Raw genomic sequence first — 22,846 nt, forward strand, 5'->3', positions numbered from 1 at the left:
GTGAACTCAAGTGGAACATCCACAGAGTGGTTCTTCGTCCACTGTTTCCTGGTGGAATTGGAATTTAGAAATGCTGGTTTTCGTGGAGGCAGAAAAACCCGAGAACCCGGAGAAAAACCAACGTAGCAGGGGCGAGAACTAACAACAAACTCAACCCACATATGACACCGAGTCCGGGAATCGAACCCGGGCCACATTGGTGGGAGGAGAATGCTCTCACCCCTGCACCATCCCTGCTCACACAAAATATCCTTATTCATCTTCTAACACCTATCCAATCGACATTATAAACCAGGCGGAGGGAGGGGAGGAGGGGATCATACATTATATCTAACTCACCATCTACCACCCCCTAAAAATTAGACATGAACAGTTGGGGGGAAGGGGTGGGGTGGTAGTTTGACAGAGGGACAAAATCACGAAGCGTATCACCTAAGCGGTCAAAAATGTTATGAAACACGTAAATCCACGCAACCATGACATTTGGATAAAGAAATTTTATAAAGCCCGGTAAACGGTAAACACTGTTAAACAATCAAATGGCACTGACTTCAAAAACTCCCACGGCGCCAAAACAGGAACCAAACTGAGAGGTTGACAAAACAAAATCATACCATAACTTGATTTAGCGCTTTAAAAATTTAGTCAAAATTGTACATTTCTACGTGACAAAATGGCACCTGCACGTGTAAACAAGGCCGTGAAACGACCAAAAATGAAAAATCGACGGCTAACTTAGCTGTTTAGCATTCTCCAAATTTGCTTTGCTTATTACAAACTCAATTTGTAGTATGAAGATTATGCCCTAAAATTTCTTTCGCAATAAAGTATGACAACAGAACACGCTACCCGGTAGCTGTCAAGTAGCTATAAAACCGTCGCTTTTCGCTTTAAAGCCTGCCACAAATGGATCATATTTTTCCGCTGTTAGTGTGAAACAATCGGCCGTAAATTATACTTTCACAGCAGGCTCAGTTTGAAAAGTAAATACGCGATTAAAGTTGCATAAATTAAAGTCAAACAACTTAAGAAAACGTTGAATTTTAATTTTAAAATGATACACCGAAAAGCGAACGAGCAATTCTATATCGAGAATGTACTCTTGCTTCCGTCCACAAAAAGTAATAAAATAATAATAATACTTATACAAAAGATGCATTTGATAAAACACCTTACACACCACGGCGCCAAGTGCCGATGAAAATGTCAGCAGTAATCAGAAGAAATGGATTCCAAGATATGACAATTCTAACAACACCGCTAAAAACGTTTGGTTTTGGCAGGGAATCTTGTATTCATTTGTTTATAACTCAGTACGACCAACCAATGTTTGAGAACGCCAAGTTCATGTATAACGAAAACCTTTTAAGAGAAGAGATTTAAGTGGATTAATTTAAAACCCTTCCAAACCAAACCACGCAACGATGTACAAAAAATTAGAAAAACAAGTCGATCACAGCTCCGAAAATCCACTAAAAATTCGAAACAACTAATATTTTACGATTCAGTCGTTTGAAAGGAAAATTTAAGAAGCCGACAAGATCTAGAGCACTTTGTCGCCAGAAGTACTCTACCGTATATTCGTGCAGGTGAATCGGAACTCTTTAAACTTCCGACAGCAAACAAACTTTGCATTTGCTAGGTACTTAAAATACAGAGCTGCATTCAATAAACTTCGCGAAAAGCGACAAAGTGCAATAAAGTCTGGAATAACATGCAAACATCAGCTACTGCCCTCAAAAACAGCGCAAACAATTACGGTCATCAAGTGCTTTCCTGCTATCGAATGTTCGTGAAGTAAAATGTTTTTCCGTTTTCGAAGAGCAGGGCCTGTTTTTTACTTTTCGGCTCCAGATATTACCTAAATAAACTGCGGCACGGTCGTTAATTTAAACACTTACGATCGTGCTTTTGATATGTTTAAACTACGTTTTAATATTAAAAAGAAAAATACGTTGGGCGAGCGATCGACAGACCACAATTGCGTTAGTCATCTAACACGGAACTCGCTCCGCTCGAAATATATCCAAAATAACATACTTGAACAAACCTAAAAATGCAAATGATATATCTGTTGTACTTGGCAATGAATACAATTTCATGATTCACGCAGGCTCACAGCATTTACCTGGCGAAAGAGAATAACACCGCTCGGACGAATGTAGAGAAAAATGCCTTTCCTTCGACAATACTTGAACCAAAGCCACTCTTCTCGCGGATTGCCAGGAAAAACAGTTCTTACCACATAGCGTTTATAAACGTACACCCGGAGCCGATGGCACGGACAAGTGGGCCAATTCTTTGTCTTCTGTCTCATGTTTGATAGCAGCTTGTGTTAGCTTACGGTCTTTATATTATTGTCTGGTTATCATTCACTGTTTCCGCCATTCGAAGCCAAACCAATCTCAAACTGTAGCCACATACTATCCTAGCTTTCAGTTCAGCGTATTTCAACGTGAATTTTCGTCTAGCCCAATAAACATGCTTGCGGTCTTTGAGAGGAAACCTTGGATGGCTGACAGCGCTCGAAGTTGGAAATATATGTGTAATTCATGAGCCTTCTATCAGTCAATCCGTCTATCCACCATCTATCGCATTAACATACACATTTGATTCCTCAAGACTTAAGGCAGGCGACTCGCAAAGGCACCACTAACGATCGAACAATATTCACTTGAAAACGCAAATATTTCGGCAGAAAGTTGATCGATGGTTCTTTGATGATGACTATATATAATGACAATGATCTTGAAAAGTTCGTGCTTGAGGGTTATTCGCGAACAACAAAACACTCATGAAAAATTGATGAGTTCGGCTAAAACACAAAGCTTCCCAACAGCTGTAGTGAATACTTCGTCCTTTGTGCTTTTGGTTCACGTGCGTTTGCGTAAGCTAACCATTGAAAAAAAGATCAGATTCTCCCACTTTTATCTTTTGCGTTGGATTTTCTGGCGCTTCGGCAAGCCGCGAAAAAGGAAGAACCTTTATTCTATTATTTGTGACAGGTACAATTTACATAACGAAAGAAAAACAAAGATGAAGAACTTTCACGAACTTCGGTTTTTTGACCAAGCTAAGTGTTAAGGAAAAATAGCAAGATCTTTCTGAATGTAAAACATCTAGGAATGAAACTGGCTTGCCGTATCAACACGCACTTTTATATTCGTTAAGATTATTCCAGAAGTTCCCTGACTAAAGATGTTTACATGCTCTGCTGATCTCGTGACTAAAATAAAATTATATGACACCGATTCGCTTCGCAAGACTGGTAGCAAAACACACGCTGTCAAACACGCGAATATTGAAACGTTACCACCAGGAAGATTGTACCCGTGGCATACGTGTTTAGATGAAGCATTTTACAAGTATGCTCGATTTCAAATGTAGCTACGCGAGAAAGAAGGCTATTGGTTAGGAATAAGATTTTTGAGGACAACTTAAACAGAGCACAAACGACAGCCACAACAGAAAATGCTCTTTGTTCAAGATAAAATGCTGACCGGAGTTACCGTTACAGGTTAGACTTTTGAGTTCAGAGGACCCATTTGTAAACGCATTTAAATCTCCACGGTTCAACGCTTCAAACTTCCAACATGGCAGAACGAAGGACCTCGTGTTTGGTTAAGTCACCACGCATGCGTTCCAAAATTGCACAGGTAACCCAATAAGATTGAATTGAACGAGCCCATTCCCTGAATAGAACTTCCTTGAACAGGAGATTCAAACGGGGGATTATTTTCACATGCAAATATATATTTTTTTACATAAATATACTGTAGATACAGTTCAATAATAGTCTATTACTCCTAGCCTGACGCTAATTGCTAACTAAACAAGCTTCATTCTGCTACGAACAAAGTGAATGTATTGACTTACATTGCCTGGTTCAAGGGCCTTGTGCTGGTTCCGTGAGCCCCTGGAGCTGTATGATCTCTCAGATGATATGCTGCCTACATCACTGTCATTATCATCATCAGAACACTGAGAGTTCGTGGAACCAAACGAATATTTCCTTCGTGCGGGACTTTTATGCTGAAATAACGAGAGAAAATACAAATATTGAGTTCGAGAAAACAGCCAGACGGCCTTTCGCAAAACCTGCGATCAGCCGATTATTATTTTTATTACCATTTTGTTTTCCAAAAGTGAGGGACTGTTCTTGTCACAAACTGAATACAAGCAAGCCCAGTACCACGGATTTGAAGGGTCCGCATTAGAAGGAGTCCGCATTAAGGATTACATTTTCTATAATTTTTAACAATATTATAAACGTATTGAGGCATCTACGATGTGTTCTAAGAACTGCTGTTTGAGCGGTTTTCATTGAGTGCCGTTAAACCAAAACCAAAGTTATTGCTCTGATCAATCACAACAGAAGTAAACAAAGCTATTAGTCTGAAATGTCAGCTGCCTCCTCCCACTAACCCACCGGGGGGACGGGCCCCCTGTGGGTAAGGGGAGAAGACGGCTGACATTTCAGACTACAACGCAATCAACCAATCAACTAATCAGAACTCGAAGCAAATAAAAGTAGCCGGCGCCAAGCGCGGGAAAAACCGTGCGAGCGAGGCACGATTGGTTTTGGTTTTGTTTCTGATTGGTTGAGGATGTGGCGCGAATTTTGCCAACCAATCAAAGCAAACGCAACTGCAAACCACTCTATCATTTAATATTAAGTTACGTGGAAATGGGTGAGCTTTTGTTTGTCCGCGACAATAACAGAGAGATTTAGAAATTACGTTTACGGCAAACGTGAGAAATGACCACGTGACCATGTTTATCTATATTTGCCGCTCGCTGTTTTTCGGATTCCCAGTAAAATTGAGCAGTTTTGTGTTACAGTCGAACGCCAGAATCATTTTCCACTATTCTCATCCATGTACCGATTTTTCTTTTTTTAAGAAAACATAAACGCAACTCTCACCTTCGCCGTTTCCCGTAAACGGGTTTCTTAATCTCTCTTTGTGGTTAAAGCTAGACTGCTTTTTATTGACAAAAGCTCACCATGTGATATCACAGCCAGAGTGAAGGAAGACAAACAGAATAAGAGATTTGAAATTCTCTTATTCTGTAAAATGTTTAAACTAATTTAACATTTACAAGAAAGAAACGTACCCACGCATCCCAGACTGCTGCTTCCGTGACGCCTTTCACCGCAGGATCACCTTGACTCGATTGTTTAACTAACGGCGGATCTGCAATGAAAACAGAGACCATTATCAAATTGTTTACTATTGCATTCTGCAAAAAGCTTACTTTTGTCGGCATATCAAGAGTAAAAAAATGAAAATCAGTAACGTGCGGCGATGTTTCGATGTTTTGAAAATCTTTATCAAGCAGAGAAATGACAATCAACTGAAAAGCGGAAGATAAAAAAACTGTTCAAGTCGCATCCTTTTGATCTGCGCTAAGTTATTTGCGATCAGTGCAACACGTTAATAATTTTACTTTCACTGGAAATTTAGTTATCCGATAATATCAACAATACAGTGGAAGCTCTATATAACGAAGTTCTCGGTATAACGAACTATATTCTCCAGCCCAGCCTTTAAAATGTATGGAAAAGAACCTCGATATGACGAACCAATTTCTGTAGTCCCTTGGCACTCCGTTAAATGGAGGTTCCATTGTATTACGGAAAACTGCCAGCATTTATCAATCCTGGATCAATCGGTGCCCTTTTATACACTGACAGCTTCTCAATTAGCGGTTTCAAGTTGCCTGGTTCGATACAGTGCATGGTTAAACACAGGCATACAAAGGTGCTGGGGAGGGGAGGGGGGGGAGGTATTTCTACTACATCACTGTACTATTACCTTTAGCATTAGCGTTTCAACACTCCGATTATGCTATTGCTTTTCTTCGTTTTAAATTGTACTCACTATGTAACGGGCTTGCTTTCTTCAGCACTGGCAAATGACTCGGACTGTATCCTCTCTCAACACTCAACCGCCTGTCTCCTCTCCTCTCAGGACTCGTGTCTCGACTCGCTCCACGCGAGCTCGCGCGCGAACTTGCGCGTGAGCTGGATTGAGACGTACTTCGCGCTCGACTAAGGAAAGCAATAAAATTGAAAAAGAAAAATGAGAAAACTAAATTAATTCAATCAACTTGTGTGAATACTGAGAAAAGTGAACGATTGTCAGGAGGAATGAACGTATGAACGAAAGACTAACGCTAGCACGTACGAGCAATTTCCCGAGTAACACGTTAGTATGACAGCGATTTAGGAGTAATCAGTCACCACAGCGGGAATGTGGCGGCTCAAAGTTCGAAGCAAAAACCAGCAACGGGTGATTAGCCCGGTAACAGTATATTAAAATGCAATCATTTGACATTCGCAGGAAAACAAATAGCTAGTGGCCGACAAGCGCAGGAAACGGAGAGCTAGCGGCTTACGAAGGCGGGAAAATAAGTAGCAGGCGCCAAGCGCGGGAAAAACATATAGCTACAAAAAAGCTATATCGAGGCTTAAGTTACAAGCGCGGGAAAATGGTAGCTAGCGGTTTACAAACGCGGAACACATAGAGCTAGCGGCTTACCAGCGCGGGGAAATGTGTGGATAGCGACTTACAAACACTAAACACAAATAGCTAGCGGCTTACAAGTGCAGGAAAATATCTAGCTGGCGCAAAGCGCGGGAAAAATATACAGCTTGCGGCTTACAAGCGCGGGAATACATGTAACCGGCGGCAGGAAATGAGTGTTTCCCACTCTCAGTACCGGGAGCCCGTTTTTGCTTCGACTTCTGAAAGTTAGTTGTATTATTTAGTAAAGAAACTGCAGCAATATTGAAAACGAACTCGAAAATCAATTAAGATAGCGTTATCAATTAATTTTATAATTACTGCCTACGTTATGGCAATTATGTCCAGTAGCACACGTTAATTACCTTTCATTTATATAATAATTTTTCATAAATTGAAAGGGGCATCATTGCCTTTTGAGATAAAGTTTTAGTTTTAGTCGAATCACAAAGGATTTACCTTTACTTGTCAATACTATAGTGTTGACATTCGATAATTGCCCAAGAAAAACTTAGACAGGACAAGCACCTGAAAATGGGCAGCTTTTATCTGAATGGTCACATTTCACCCAGATTGAAAATTAAAGACACCTTGTATTACATTAGAAATATTGCAACAGGAAAGTAATAAACAACAGCTTTCATTTGAATGGTCACACATTAGGATTTCATCCACAGACTCAAAAGTTAGAACCACCTTGGACAGCACCACAGGAAAGAACTGCTTGAACCTCTCATCATTTGAATGGTCATTGTTTTGGATTTCATGCACAGACTCAAACGTTAGAACCACCTTGTACAGCATAACTAACAGCACCACAGAACAGCAGAGAAAACCATAACCAGATCGAAGGCTTAGCTTTACAGAGGAAAGGGTTACACGAACAAGCCACAAGACAGAGAGAATCATGCAGAGAATTAAGGAAGGTTATAATTACTCACTAAGGAACAGGAATATATGAGAGATAAAGGCTCGGTGGTCGCCTGGGCAGATACTCGAAGCTTAGATGTCGAGAAATGCTGAAAAAGAGGACAGCGATAGCAAATGTCAGTTGTCCACGGAAATCACAGAAACGAGAGTAACTTTTACGAGTGTAGCTGGCTTGGTTTTGTCAAAACCAACACGAATGATGACTAGGTTCTCCTTATTTTTCATCGCCACAAATACAAAAGGCTTCCGAAGGGGTTTAGTGGAGCTTTATCAATGGTTAAATTGGAACGATCGGTAGGTCGGTCGGTCCAAACTTTTAATATAATTTGTCCAGTTTAACAAAAGAATGCAGCATGGTTATTAAATTTGATAATCAACCGGGGCTGTCTAAGCCAGTTAAATTTGTTCTGACGAAAAAAGAGGCAATACTTGGCGAGAATTGCAAGATTCTAGATGTTTAAGGAGAACCCAGTAAAGGTAGTTATATGAATAACAAGTAGAGATAGCGAAAGGTGACGGAAGATAGCAAACAGTAAGGGCAAACAAAAGCCGCCAAAATCCAAAACAAAGGAAATAAAAGCATGGAAAAGCAATAAAGCAAAAGAAAAGTGTACCATTCAAATAATTACCAAAGAAGCAAAAAAGACGATAAAAGAACTCAAAATTTAAAATCCAAAAGCAAAGCAACAAAACAATGGAAAAGTAATGAAACAAAAGAAAAGTGTACCATTCAACTGATTACCAAAGAAACAAGAAATAAGCTGACAGAACTCAAAATTCAAATGATAGCCAAAGGCAAAAGAAAGAAGACAACAGAACTCAAAATTTTTCGCCACAGGAGTGAAAACAATATAAAGGAAACGGAACTCAAAACAAGTCCCTACAAAAACGAAAATGGCGTCTGCATACATAAAGTGCAACCAAATCGTCGAAGAAAAAATAAAAATAAAAACTCTTTAAAAGCCAAACTGAACCAAACAAAATGGAACAGAAAAAAAACAAAACTGAGCTTGTTTAGACGGACATAACAGAAAGGACGTAAAAGAAAGTGTGACAAAAAGAACTTAACGGACAACATTTATGCAAAATAAGGGATTACAAACATAAATCACAAACTGAACACAACGAAACAGAGCGGTTAACGGTCGACTGTCAAAAGCAATTTTTTTTTTTTTTGGTCTACGCCTGCCGAGATCTGCAATTGTTTTGCAGAGGTCGTGCAACGCGTTCAGCGCGTGCAACAGGTGCCTTGACCAATCAAAACAGACAAGCTGGGTCTTTTAGCCAATCACCGAGGAGCAAACCAAAGCACTTGACACCGAGCGCATGATCTCGATCCGAATTCTGATTGGTTCATTTAAATCGTTGCCTAATGTATATTTGCTGTGATTGGCGCGTTAAGTTAACTTTGGTTTTAACGATTCTCACTAGCAAAAACGCTCTGTTTGAAATCAAAGAAAATGAGTTAATAAAGAATTAAAAAGCGTTAACCGGTTAGCAAGGCAGTTACTTACTAAGGCTTAGGAACGGGAAGAAAAGAAGGAGAACAAGGCGGGGAAGGCTGGGGCGACTGGCCCCCAGACCTCACCAGGACCTCGTCGCTGAAGTTCACAGAGAGACTGGAAAAGAATCATTGACAAAAACGTGAATAAATTAACATAAATTAGTAGCAGACAAGGATATTGATATGGAATGTGAATTCAGGATTGAAATGTATTTTCCACGGATGAGAGAATTGAGGACGAATGACTGGATGGCGTTGGATGTATCAAACAAGAAGACACAAAGTCTAAACGTCTACTCACAGGGGCTTACGAACGGGAAGGAAAGAAGGAGAGCTAGTGGGAGGGGGGTAGGGTGACTGGCACCCAGGGATATCCAGAGCCTCGTCGCTGGGATGCCGCGAGACACTGGAAAAGAACCGACAACAACAAATGAATTTAATCAACATAAATTACTATCACACACGTAACAAACTAACAGATTGTGGTGAATACACACACAACATAACATTATTACTGATATATTTTACTTTAAAATAAACGTCAATATAGCGTGGCTTTCCCTCGTCGCTCGTGGCTAACTGGGGTTCTGCGTTTGAACGACCCTAGCGGCTTGGAGCCACAAACGCGGCTGTATCAGTCACACTTGTTTTTTAACTTTAAATTAATTTAGTATTAGATAATTATTGTGAAATTCTTTAAATCTGTATTAGTATGTGAAGCTTAATGTTTTTTTTAGTATTTTGTACTTACCACTTCTTGTTTTCAACTTTAAAATTATTGTACTTATAAATTACAGGTTCTTCTTTTAGTATTAGACTATTATTGTTAAATATTTTAAATCTATGTAAAACTTAGCGTGTTAGCAGTTCAGCTGTACTTGTCATTTTCTTGTGTTCGTCTTGCTTCACCTCAACTAGCTGTAGCCATTTGCGGGGCAAGCAAGCTATTTTTTTTAATAAACATTGATTGATTGATTGACTGATTGATTGATTGATTGATTGAATGATTGATTGATTGATTGATTGATTGATTGATTGATTGATTGATTGATTGATTGATTGATTGATTGATTGATTGATTGATTGATTGATTGATTGATTGATTAAAACAGACGCTTTATACTAACAGTACACAGCGGTGATCGACTAAGATTCACTGAAACAGAACAAACATTACTGGACTGTGAACTACCATTACATCACATTAAATATAACAACTCCTTTACAAAAAGGGTGGAACAGTACCGGCATGATATCCATGATAAAACCAACTAAAAAAATAATTTTAGTACTCTCATCTCCTGAAACACTTCATCGTATCGAACCCCTGTTGAACTAAAGAGGAAGTAAGGATATTTGGACCGTTTAAACGAGAGGAGTAAGCCGCGGTTTGGGGCGACTTTCACCGTTTGCAACTCTTAGATGGTTGGTCGAGAGGACGAAAGAACGAACAACAGAAAAATGCTCCCAATCCTAAAACCAATGCAGCTGCAGGTTATCAGGGTCCAGTGGAAATAGAGCTTTTGAAGGATGCAGGTCTACTGCGCGGTTGAACTAAATCGCAAACTAACCGCATAAATGCGCCAAAAAATTATATTAAGGTCGCGACTTAGCCAACTCCAGGCAAAGCTAAAACTAACCTTCGTATCAACAGCTCATTTTCATTTACGACGCGGCTTAATATCTTTCGTATAAACGGTCTTATTATTCAACACATTGTAACACTGCCCAAATATGGTCATAGTGCACTCAATGTTCGTCGTCCGTAGTCAACAGATATCCTGCGATCATACGTAATTTGGTGTGTCGGGGAGAGAAATGGCAAAATAAAAATCGTTTCCCGCTTTTCTGCAGTAAAACTGACTGTGCTTTGTTACCAAGGTGTTGAAAAATAAAGCAATTATCCTGCTCATTCCGGCGGAATATCCCCTGACTTTATCCAACTCGGCCTACCGCCTCGTCGGCTAAGTATCAGGCGATTATCCGCGCGACTTCGCAGGATAATTGATACCCATTATGTTGTTCGTCCGTCGTGTACCTTGGGGTGGGTATTTTCGTTCTTCCTGTCACGCTTTCTCTTCGACAGTAAGCCTCAGACCTCTCTCGTGGAGGATAGGTGGCGAGGAGTCGCTCGGGAGACTGGGATCGGCTACCAGCTGTTAAGAAAAAGTCAACCGGCTTGTTAGCGGGTTGGGAAAACAAAACTATCCTTCACATTAGGTCTACATATGCAGCGCTGTGGTGGTTGCTCCATGAGACTGATTGCTAAAACTGCTTCGTACACACGCACCCTTGAAAATATTACAAAATTGCAACGTTTAACTGACGAGGAAGAATCAGCAACAAAAATTGTGCGTTGACTTGTATGTTCAAGCTTTTTAAGGGTAAGCCTCGCTAATAGCTGCATGTTCAGCGCGCGTTTTTGACGCAAAAGGAACGCTCACATAAAGTGGCATTAGGCTGCTGAAATAATGGTGGTTTCGAACTTATCAAGTTCAACGTGGGCGTCTTAACTCGCGTAGCTGGCGGTATCGCTCGCGATAACGCAACGTCTTGGAACGCGCAAAGGCAAAGTTCAGGTGTAAAGCCAAAGATTTGAACTCGAGCAGCTGACGCGCGCAAAACATTGCCAGTTACAAAGGCTTTTGGCGCCTTTTCTTCGCGGGCAATAACCAGGACGCCTAAAGCAGACTATAATGGATCGGATCACGTTTACTTACGTTGCGATACAGTTCCCCTAGAGGGGTACTGGGTTCGAGGTTGGCGTTGTTGCACGTGGTTCTGAGGTGACACGCGGGTTGCCGCTGATCGAAGTTTGGATCGAGCGCTGGCTCGTTCTGCAGACCGCTGATCAATGTTACTGAGGGAGCGACCGAGAGCAGCCATAGGACTGAGAAGAGAACCTGATGTCTTGGAAGCCACGGCATGGCGGGAATCTAGTATAAAATTAAAGCTACAGTGAATTTTAACGCTCACAAGAAACAAATGTAGAATGGCTGTATTTATCTTTAACCATTCCGTTCTGGTGGTGCTACTTGGCCATTATGTCATATCGCGCTCAACACTTGGTAAAGGAGGTTAGTTTCTGAAAAAAACTGCGGTACTGCGTCAGCGGGGAGTAGAGACGAATGTTTGGTTTATCAACAGAGTTGATAACTCAAGGTAAATTGGCCACCGTCAAGGGATTCGAGTTCTGACGTTTCGAGCGTTAGTCATTCGTCAGAGCAGCGGCCAATTTACTTTTAGTTATCAACTCTGTTGATAAACCAAACATTCATTACTTGGTAGATTGTGACAAGTCAACATACCAACAACATGTTATTAGCAACTCAGCAAGATACACTTATTTTAGTTTTAGGTAACCACGTCAAGTACATGACATGGTTTACCACCACCGCAACTTTTCGACTTTTCCCAGGCCATCTGTTGTCCCAGACACCAGTTAAAAAGATCAACACCTTTCAAAATCTGCTACCATTTTTTAGAAGGGCATTTGTGACAGGAGAAAATGGGTTTAAAATAAGGATTTCAAAATGTGTGTTTAAAAGGGTCCGCCCTGTTTCTTACCTTCTCTGTGATTGGTTCTGGCCGCGCGGCTCGAAGCTCCAACTGTTTGACGGGAAGGCGCACGGGAACTAAAAGAACGAGAATATAAAGAGTTAAGGTTACCCTATACCTTTAAAGGTGTCCCGTGTCCAAGCGATGTAGCGCGCCCGGTTTAAACTGTAGATACTTAAACCACTATATCAAATTAAAGCTAATAGAGATGGCTATCAAACTATACCGAGAATCTTAAATAAAATGAATTGTCGAATTTTTAGCGCTGTTTTCTCGAATCAATTTTTTCACTTGATGGGGACACTTTCAAGAGCTAAATCTCAAAGGGAATTTGTTCGTTTGCCTTCACACCTGGCGCTTTTTATCGCCAATCGCGGCGATGTGGCACTTCAAACTTGTTTCCCGCCCGGGCTCCATCAAGGGGCATTTTGAAAAGTCATGTGATAAAATCGCCCAACCTGATTGGCTGACTTTACTGGCGATTCGCCAGGTGTGTCGCCGGCTTTACATTCCCTGGTGTCCACGTAATGGAGTGGCCGCACTAAACAGTTGTCCATTTAACAACACGGTTAATTCATTGCACTCAAAAACAAGACCAGAAATCGCAGATTTCAGTCTCATCTTCCATAAATTCGAAATCTGGGACAAACGTTTCGATACCATGTTTACCGTTTATAATTCATTCGGAGCAGTTAAGAATATTTTAAATTTTACAACAAGATATTAATTGGTCGTAAACACTGCAATTGACCTTAAGAGTCAATATTGGTCACTATAACATACACAATATATTTAACCACCGTTTGAAACTCTTAGAAAATACTAGAGCTAGCCCAAATTTAACAAGTTTGCCGTTCGTAATTCACCTCCATCTTTCTCAATCTTATTCATCCTTGAACCACACGGTCTAATAATCATATTTCTGGTGTTTTTCTGCCTGAATAAACATTAGTTTACTGATTTGGAGAAAATTTTATGCGTAAAGAATGACCACAACTAATTGTATGTCGTAGTTCTTCAGGAGCGGCAAAAGTGGGCAATATTTGCATAAACAATATATTGGAGGATAATTATTTCGTCTTCACCCAATTTGAAGGTTGGACAATTTATCAAACTAACGCCAAGCGCTTCGCTCTGTTAACTTATAGTAATCAAATTGTCTATTGTATCTCATGTTTGACTAATTACCAACTAAAATAACGAGATACGAGTGTAAGAAAAGTGAAATATTTTGCACCACGAGAAATCAATCTCTGTAATCTACTTCTGAGCAAATATAACTTTCATATATTGAGCAGAGTTTCTTGGACGACCAGTTCGTGTTAAAGAATTTGTTCATGCATATTTAGAGTTAAAGAAGAAATGAACCGTGGCAAAAATTAACATAAGATATAAATATCAACATAGAAATCTAAAGCGGGTCCTTTACTACATTTCAAAAGGATGAACTGATAAAACACTTTGACAAATCGCCTGTAAAGATAATTTACGTACTGGTAAAGATAGCGTACAAGAGTAGCCGTGAATTCACGCTGGTTTTTAATTGCTACATGCTTCTAAGCCCCATAGGATCAAATCCCATGGTGTTCAATTGAACAACTATACAATTAGAGTTAATTAACTCTACTCGTGCTTACTAGCAAGAACTATGCGAAATGCACTAAAAAATAATAAAGCGAATACTTGAATCTCGTAACAGTTGAACTTTCAACACAGTCTAGACAGCACGTGAAATGATTTCCGGGCAGTATGCCTTGAATTTATTCACCAGATCAATGTCCGCTTGGATTAAGCCACACGTTCACAAAGGCATCAGAGGCAATCCCAGCAAAACTCAAAGAAGAGCTTGCAAAACAGAGCTTAGCCAAATGACCCCGAAGCAATGGACGTTCCCAAGATAATTTCAAACTCTATGAATTTAAATTATTAAATCGACGTTTCATTGTATTAATACATGTGTTCATCAAAGTATCAGAACGAACTCTTGTACACTTTAGATTGAACTTCCATAGCCAATCCAACATAACATGCAAAATGATTTCATCCCCCGAAGATTCCATCCTTGCAAACCAAGGAACAAGCTTACATGTCGACCTCTTATGAGTTTATTCACAAAATAAATGCCCCATGGTTTAAAACATTAAAACGTGCGTTCACAAAAGTACGTGTACATACCTCACGGCACCGTCTTCACTCGTTGCACTCGAAGAACGTACTCTGCTACCAGCTGACGGCTTCGTTGATTTTACGGCCACAAAACGACCCGATGAAGACGACTTCGCTGGACCAAGGTTGGAAAGATTGCGGTCGTTTTCAAGTTGTTTCTGCTTCGAGGCATCGAAAGATTTCAGCAAACTGTAAGGGAAAAAAACGTACATAGGATGATTAGAAAACTGGAATTTCCCGCATAAAAAAGATGGTAGATTCAACGGGCGAATTTCGCAATACTTGTAGTAATAGACCCAAGATGGCTGGTCTTCGAAGTAGCATAACTCCATTTGCACACAACTCATGTTATCCCGCAATGTCACGATCAATATTATAATCACATAGATCTTTGCCTATTCGCATTGTACTCGTTGACGTTTGCGACCACAAGTCGAAAAAAAACCCCTCTAATTACGAGATTCGCGCGCAAGATACGAGCACTGAAATAAGGTCAAGTAGTTGATTCTTAAGCGAATCTATTATGTTGGTGATTTGTATCAGGCAGCTAATTAACTCGTGATGAATATTTATAACAGCAATTCAAAGGCAGCTGAAAGGAATACAAGATGAGTAAAGCCAAACTTACATCTCGGCCTTGTCCCGAAAATGATCGTGATAATGCCAAAAAGCCCTGAAAATCAGACAAAATAAACGATGTCATAAAGGCACTGAAATTCAGGTAGTTGCACTTCATTAAAGTTGCTACTTTTCATCCTGTATGCTTAAGAGGTTTACATGTTCGCATCAACAGCTATGTAAAAACATTCTTCTGTTTGAAAAGAAAAGGCATTGTATAGTGTTGTAATCCAAAGGGGGTGTGAAGCTATTTTCACGGCTAACTGCCTCGCTATCATTACCCAAAGACATTGGTAAACTTACAAGCAACCGACCATTATAGCTTCCCCTTCACAGAAAGATCAAAAGTACAACTTAAAAATTTTAACAACTTCTTCACGTGGCAAGAATTGAAACAAAAATACCATCACAGGAAAGTCACGGTGAAGCTCAGTAGTTTTTATTTAATGGTCACAATTCAAATGTCTCTCGTACGTGAATGTCTAAGTTGGAACCACCTTGCACAACACAATAAAAAGTACCACAGGAATTCATTGAATGGCCACACTTGAGAATTCTGTCTCCATATAACTTAGTCAGAACAAGCCCACGCAAGATAATAAGCAGCACTATAGGAAAGATCTGCTCACTAGCTTTCATTTATGGCCAACCTTAATAATTTCACTTAGGGACTGAACGTCAGAATCGCATCACAAGATTCAAACGTTGACTTCTGGATGAAAAGGCAGGTGATTTCCGTCATCAAGAAAAGATTCTTGGTGGAACGATCAGTTTTCCAAAAGGAGCATCTTGGAAATGACCTTTGTGTTGCGAGAATCACAAAAAAAAACGTAACCCTTGATATCCAACAAAACTTTCCAAAAAATACAAATTTCTAAAAGCTGTATGGCCTTCGTAGCAGACGGTATTTTTTACTTGTCAAAAGGCAGAGAACAACTCGCTCTCGCCCCAATCCTCTCACGGTTACTCGTTGGCATCAGGTTTGACCGCCAGAACTTGCTACTTCTACGCGAACAATTCTCCTAGCTAGGCAGGCAAAAATCGGCTAAAATCTATGAGGAGAATGTGAACGATTTTTTTTTCTTTTTTTTTTTTACCTTCGCATGGCCGCCCTGGCCTCGACATCCGCATCTGAGATTCCTTTCCGGATCGCTTCTTCTATTTCACTTAGCCGTCTGGGAAGAAAATAAACAAATAAAAATGAATGTCACAATGACTGGAGAACTTTTCTATCTACTCGAGGCGCCGTTAACACTCATGTGTCTTTGCCTTCGAAAATGCAACAAGTGTTTTAATGTGTTTTCATTGTTTATTAAAAAATATATATCACTTGGCCTTGAGGCCGCCCCTTCTCAACGCCGAAAAAATGCACGTTTTAATCCAAAGCGTATACAATTGCGTGGAGGCAGAGCTCCGTTTTCGAAGGAGAAGTCAATGTAGAAGAAATCCAAGGGCATTAGTGTGGACGAAAATTTTAAAATTTAAAAAGCTTTCCAACAAATGTAAATGTGTAACTAAGAATAGCGCAATAGACGAATGCGAATTTTGATTACATTTTGCTACACATTTTCAGCCAAACTAAACTGGAAAATTTTGGAATAAAGTGATTGCGATGATGCGCTGCCCTCGTTTTTTCCGCCCGCTGCCCACAATCCTTTAGCTTTCTTTCGAGTCTTCATTATCTCTATATTAGCTTTCTCAGTCATTTTCCAATTAAACTTCCTTCCGCCTTAAAAAAAATTCTACAACAATTTCCTCACTTTTTTGGACACACAGGAAACTCTGACCTATTTGCTCCGTGTAACTGGAAAACATTAGCCGCAGATATTTGAAACCGATTTAACCTTTCGCACGCAGAACCTCTAAACACAAAATACTACCCAAGACAAGTTTCACGCCAAACTGTTCCACGTAAAAAGTACTGATATCAACTAAAACCGTGATACTTCCTTCCTTTGGAAGGACAACACTTCAGTTAGGCTGTGGTACCAGTCAAACGACCCGCAGACCGATGCCAAAATAAATACTTACGGTTTAATTGTTGAAGTGTCCCAGTGAACAAGAATCAAGTCGATGTATTCACAGGAACGCCTGCAAAAGAAACCGGTTGACATGCAGGTTGGCAAAAACAAAAAAGAAAAGTTTTCCAAGAGTAAAGTTTGAGAAATTTGTACTTTGTTCCTCTTACCGTCGAATTATACTTGACTTGGAGGTCATGTTGTTCGTAAGAATTGGAATAAGTCGGTGAGCAGGGGTATTCTGTTTGACAAAAAATACAAAGACAATCTTAATCATGAAGCGAGTGCTCGAAAGTAAAATTTTGAAGCGGTTTTCTTTGCTCTAGTGGGTCTAGAACTAAGAAACTTCAATGATCTTGATACTTTGCAGAACACAGATAACAAAATGACAAACGCGGCATTTCTCTAAAGTGAAACATACGAAATATCATCAACATCAACAGCGGTGTAAAACAGCGCACATGACATTTTTAACAGCCACCGTACAAATCGTCCCGCGCTATGTCACCGTACAGGGGCAATTTACTGTTCCGTTAAAAATCGTCGTTGAAGATTGTGTCGTGTATAAACATCTCCTTGACATTATGACTAAGTTTTGACGATAGCTGCCAGGAAACCATCTCATCGGACATTTGATATCTGTCATTTTACATTAACAAGTGGACCCTGACCACAAGTACGGCGAAAACAGCTGAAAAAACTCACCTTTAAAATAAACCTGATACATGCGTGGCCAGAGGTTGCCATGATCTAAAAGGAAATAAAAACAAGATTAGAACACCAGACAAAACAATGCAAGACAGTGAGAGACAGTGCGATCACTGTAAGAAACGCACCAACTCGCGGCAATGAGCCCGGGAGGCGTGAACGCTAGTTTTGGCGGGAAAACTCTGACAAGCTGATAGACCCTGGTGATGTTAACATTCGTATTTTCGACTGAAAAGTAAGGTGGGCCGATACCAGTTTTTACAAATCGATCCGATACTAATACGATATTTACCGATATTTTAATATCGATACAAATATTGTGACCTCATCAACCAAGACTTTTCGGTGATGTTATCAAATACACTCTAAAAACACTCTTTAAGCCCGGCCTGGCAAGGGTGTTTCAACTTTAATTACATCCATTTTGAAATCACTGGTGATCCTTGGAATCTGATTGGTCCAAAATGGTGCAATTTATTCCCAAATTGCACCATTTTTTGCTCTAAATCGCATCCTTTCTTTAGCCCATCAAAATGGAAATGAAGTAACACAAATAGAATATTAATATTGACAATGATACTCTGTGATTTCATAGTGGATGTAATTAAGTGGCAATTGACTTCGTGTCGTGCAATTTTGGTCTGAAATCATACTTGTGATTTCAAATCAAACTCGCGCTGCGCGTTCGTTTGATTTTGAAATCACGCGTATTATTTCAGACCAAATTGCACTCCACTCAGTTCAATTACCAATATTAATTTTGTGATACTTTCTTCGAGCTCAGTGCAACAGCACAAACACAAACGGAAAAAGATCGGTTTTCGGCACTAAAACAGCCTTCAGATATCCAAGTGAGCGGTAATGTAAACAGTATCGAAGGATCGAAAGAGACGATATTCCTCGCAAGAATCGATATTTTTGAAGTAAACCTCAGTATCGATAATATCGAGTATTTGATATCGGCATGGGCCCACCTTAGTTAATATTCGTCTTTTCGACTTAAAAGGTTGAGAGAGAAACACAACAGTTCTGTTACCTTCGCACTGTTTGGTATTAAATTTATCAGAGTCGGTAAGACAGCTTCTGCTGTGTGATCAAACTGGCTCTTCAGCACTGTGGACAGATAGCTGTTGACAAGAAAACGAGAATTCCATGTTATTTTCTCAGTAAATTCACAACGGTCTGATAGAACGAGTTTGATAAGCACTGTAAATGTAATTGCAAAGAAATTCTGACCTCAGCGTTACGCATGCTTCCCTTGTAACAGTTGATCTTAGGTCTTTTGTCTACAAATAAACAAATACATGCAAGGTAAACATACTTTCAAGTAAGTGTGAATACTTAAATTAAAACTGTCTTAAAACAGTACCGCTTCATACTGTACAAGACATCTAACTCGTTGAGTCTGTGGATGAAATGCTAAAGTGTGACCATTCAAATGAAAGCTACTGAGCAGTACTTTCCTGTGGTGCTGTTTATTATGCAGTGCAAGGTGGTCCTAACTTTTGCGTCTGTGGGTGAAATCCTAAAGTGTGATCATTCAGATGAAAGCTACTAAGCAGCACTTTCCTGTGGTGCTGTTTATTTTGATGTACAAGGTGGTTCAAACGTTTGAGTCTGTGGATGAAATCCTATTTATTTATTTTTATATTTATTTTTTTCCTGTTTATTTATTTTGTGCGCTCTGAATTTCTCTCCAGTTTTGAATTCAAAACTTTTGGTAGTAAAAGTATAATGAAGGATTTAGCACTAAAATCTAAGTTTTTCCTTTGCTAAGACACGACAAAAATCACTACAATTTAACAGTAACAAAAGAAAGGATAGGGAAAAAAACTGTCCCTGAACATGAGGAAATATCCCAGTAAACAGCTTCCACTCCAGACACTCACCGAAAGTTTGAACGCGCCTTCTTGAAGTCTTAGTAACGAGACGAAGTTGTCATATTCCAGTGCCCCACCTTGAACCAAGCTGCGAATTTTCTTGAGCTAGAAGAAAATAAAAAACGCAAGGTCGCGGAATTTGATTTTCAGTTCGGGTCTGCATGTTCCATAATGGAGTCCTTACCGCTGCTACTCTATGTTCCCAGTCATTCTTATCGTCCGACAAAACTGATTGTATTTTCGTCATTTCTTCGTTCAGGTCCCTTGCGTTGTAAATCTGAAAACATAAGAACGGAGATAGGTATCCCTCAAGTATCACGTCGTTAGTCAAAGGGTTGATAAGTAAATCGAGCTCTCGTGTTGAGCTCAAACTAAAGAGATGCAACCTACTTTAGCACTAGAGCGGTTTCCAATTGAGTGTCGTAAAACCAAAACCAAAGTAATTACTCTGGCCAATCGCAACAGATGTAAACAACACAACGACCCAATCAGAATTCGAAGCAAATACATATAGCTGGTGCCAAGCGCGGGAAAACGCGTGCGGCGAAAACACGATTGGTTTTGGTTTGGATTCCCATTGGTTTAGAAAGTGGCGCGAGTTTTGATAACCAGTCACAGAACGCAGTAATGCAAAACCAAAGCAAACGCGAAATTACTGTCCACACTCAATTGACAACCGCACTAGCACTATACACTAGTTAATTAGTTTTGTTTTCACATACCTTAACATCAGGGCAATCGAAAAATGCATTTTCAAAATCTGATTCATCCACTGCACCTGCTGAAGCTATTAGGAAAAGAAAAAAAAATTGAAACAATTTATGAAGAAAAGAATTGAAACCTTGATGCACCCAGTTAAGCAGACCCCAGTTAGATCACCAGATGTGCATGCGATTTGACGGACCCTATTACACCAATAATTGGTGTAGTAGAGAGGGAATTGGTCACTTCCGAGTTGCTGTGAACCTTATTATGAAAGCGAGGCTAATTGCAAAGCTTTCCATTGGGAAATTAGTTTTGTTTGCATATGAAACAAATTGTTTCACGAAGCTTGTAGAGGTAAATTACACTTGGCAGCACAGTTCTGAACATTCCCTTTTGCGAACTGTTCGATCTTGCCAGCCAGCCCTGACAAATGGAAAACGACCTTAGGCAGCAAAGCAACAGAAAACAGGTTTGTGAAACAGACCCTACAGACAGAAACTATGTTGCAATAGACACTACGCCACTGTTCCTGTACAATGAAGTACCTTTGAACCCCTACCAAGGAACATTTCAGACACTTGGTCCTGTCCCTACGGTGCCTATGTAGAGTACTAAAGTGATGACGTCACAAAAACTAAATTTCCGAAATTATGGGATTTGTTGAGATATTTTGAAAGAGCATGATGAAACATGACTACCTGCCAAAATTCAGCATCTTATTGCAATTTGGAGGTGAGATATTAGTATTGTTATGTCCGACGACCCCATACAAATCCTTGTAATTTTGTCTCTGTTCTAAAGGTTAGGAACAGAGACAACATTAGAAGGATTTGTATGGAGTCATTAGAGCATAAAAGTCCCAATATCTCGCTCCCAAATGGCAATAAGATGCTGGATTTTGCCAAGTAGGCATTTTACATCATGCTCTTTGTAAGCATATTAATAAATCCCATAATTTCAAAAATTCAAATATTTGTGACGTCACACACTTTGGGAGGATTTAATTAGCAAATCAGCTGTACCTGAGTTGGATGAAGAACCTGAAGTTTTTGTTCCACTGATTTTTCTTGTGGGCATGGTCTTTTTTGTTGATCCAGCTCTGGACGGTGCAGCCGTGGACAGCTGAAAGATGTAATAATAATTATTAATCGATAGCCAAAGCCTCCAATTCCATAGTTACCAACATCTAAATTCTCCTTATAATACGTATGCATTATTGAACAGCCAGATGAAGAGAATATAGAAATTCATCACCTACAGGATTCTGTCATGATTTGACAGAAATGTAATGGAAGTTGTCAAACTACTATAGTATACCCAAACAGGACCCACCAAACCACAAAACAGATAGTGGTCTCTACCTGCACCCTCCTTCCTAAACCTCAAAAATGGTGTCTTTATTGCATAGCGACCCCTCTATCCACCAGTAAAAAATGTAAAAATAGACTGTGCACTGAAAGGTTAGCAATTAGATCAAGTTTTAAAAAGGGTTGTAAAAACTGAGCCAAACACAAAGATTATACTTGCTGCTGGAAAATAAAGGTTTTGGCTTATCTTAGAGTTAGAAAGTAACAGGTACGATTTTCTGCTTTATGTATGTGAATTGGGTATTCATCATTTTGGCAAAACAGTGGTATTTGATAGTGTAAGGGGTTGAAGCTTCCCATATGAGTTCTCCCAGAGGTGGAGCAGGGATGGCACAGTGGTGAGAATCACCTTCAACCACTGTGGCCTGGGTTTCATTCCCGGAGTTGACATCATATGTGGGTTGAGTTTGTTGTGGGTTCTCGCCCCTGCTCCGAGGGTTTTTCTCCGGGTACTCCGATTTTCCTCCCTCCAAAAAACCAACATTTCCAAGTTCCAATTCAACCTGGAATGCTCGGTCACCTTTGAACGAGTTCCTAGAGAGCTCTTTCATGTTCCGCGGGTAGACAAATTGCTCTTACATTAACATGTCTAACAGAATGCCTTCTGGTGATCCATCCATAGTCGAGTCATGGACAGTGTGTGCTAAAAATAACTGAACAGTATTTACAAATGGGAGTCCAGTTTTCAAAAGTAACTAGGGTTTCCTTCATCAATTGCTTGATAATTATTGTGCTAAAAACGCCTGCCATGAAATAAAGTAAAAACTACCTAATATGCATATTTTTTTAGCTTCCATTTACTATGCAAGCAAAACAAGTGGTTAAGTCTAAAAACAATGTAAATGTTTACTTGTTTTAGGCTTGG

General features: G+C 39.8%; 1 protein-coding gene across 7 annotated transcripts in view; it reads right to left on the reverse strand.

The window, feature by feature from the left end:
* LOC146474266 (CLIP-associating protein 1-B-like) overlaps positions 1-22,846 on the reverse strand; it is a 54,785-nt gene that overhangs the window by 11,210 nt on the left and 20,729 nt on the right. For 3 of the 7 annotated variants that reach the window (XM_085117567.1, XM_085117565.1, XM_085117572.1), the window contains 20 exons: positions 21,637-21,736; positions 20,632-20,696; positions 20,094-20,186; positions 19,919-20,014; positions 19,266-19,315; positions 19,066-19,156; positions 18,027-18,071; positions 17,492-17,562; positions 17,335-17,394; positions 16,401-16,478; positions 15,314-15,358; positions 14,695-14,874; positions 12,529-12,596; positions 11,682-11,897; positions 11,000-11,117; positions 9,263-9,367; positions 7,469-7,546; positions 5,883-6,052; positions 5,116-5,195; positions 3,877-4,032 (listed from right to left, as the gene is read on the reverse strand). In XM_085117567.1, the coding sequence (XP_084973693.1) occupies positions 3,877-4,032; positions 5,116-5,195; positions 5,883-6,052; positions 7,469-7,546; positions 9,263-9,367; positions 11,000-11,117; positions 11,682-11,897; positions 12,529-12,596; positions 14,695-14,874; positions 15,314-15,358; positions 16,401-16,478; positions 17,335-17,394; positions 17,492-17,562; positions 18,027-18,071; positions 19,066-19,156; positions 19,266-19,315; positions 19,919-20,014; positions 20,094-20,186; positions 20,632-20,696; positions 21,637-21,736 (1,965 nt within the window). Of the gene's footprint in view, positions 1-3,876; positions 4,033-5,115; positions 5,196-5,882; positions 6,053-7,468; positions 7,547-8,971; positions 9,077-9,262; positions 9,368-10,999; positions 11,118-11,681; positions 11,898-12,528; positions 12,597-14,694; positions 14,875-15,313; positions 15,359-16,400; positions 16,479-17,334; positions 17,395-17,491; positions 17,563-18,026; positions 18,072-19,065; positions 19,157-19,265; positions 19,316-19,918; positions 20,015-20,093; positions 20,187-20,631; positions 20,697-21,636; positions 21,737-22,846 lie in introns of all 7 variants that reach the window. The other 4 variants (XM_085117569.1, XM_085117566.1, XM_085117570.1 and 1 more) reach the window with 3 other exon arrangements.

This window comes from Pavona decussata, unplaced genomic scaffold, assembly GCF_977016875.1.
Source record: "Pavona decussata unplaced genomic scaffold, jaPavDecu1.1 SCAFFOLD_91, whole genome shotgun sequence".
Taxonomy (NCBI): Eukaryota; Metazoa; Cnidaria; class Anthozoa; order Scleractinia; family Agariciidae; genus Pavona; species Pavona decussata.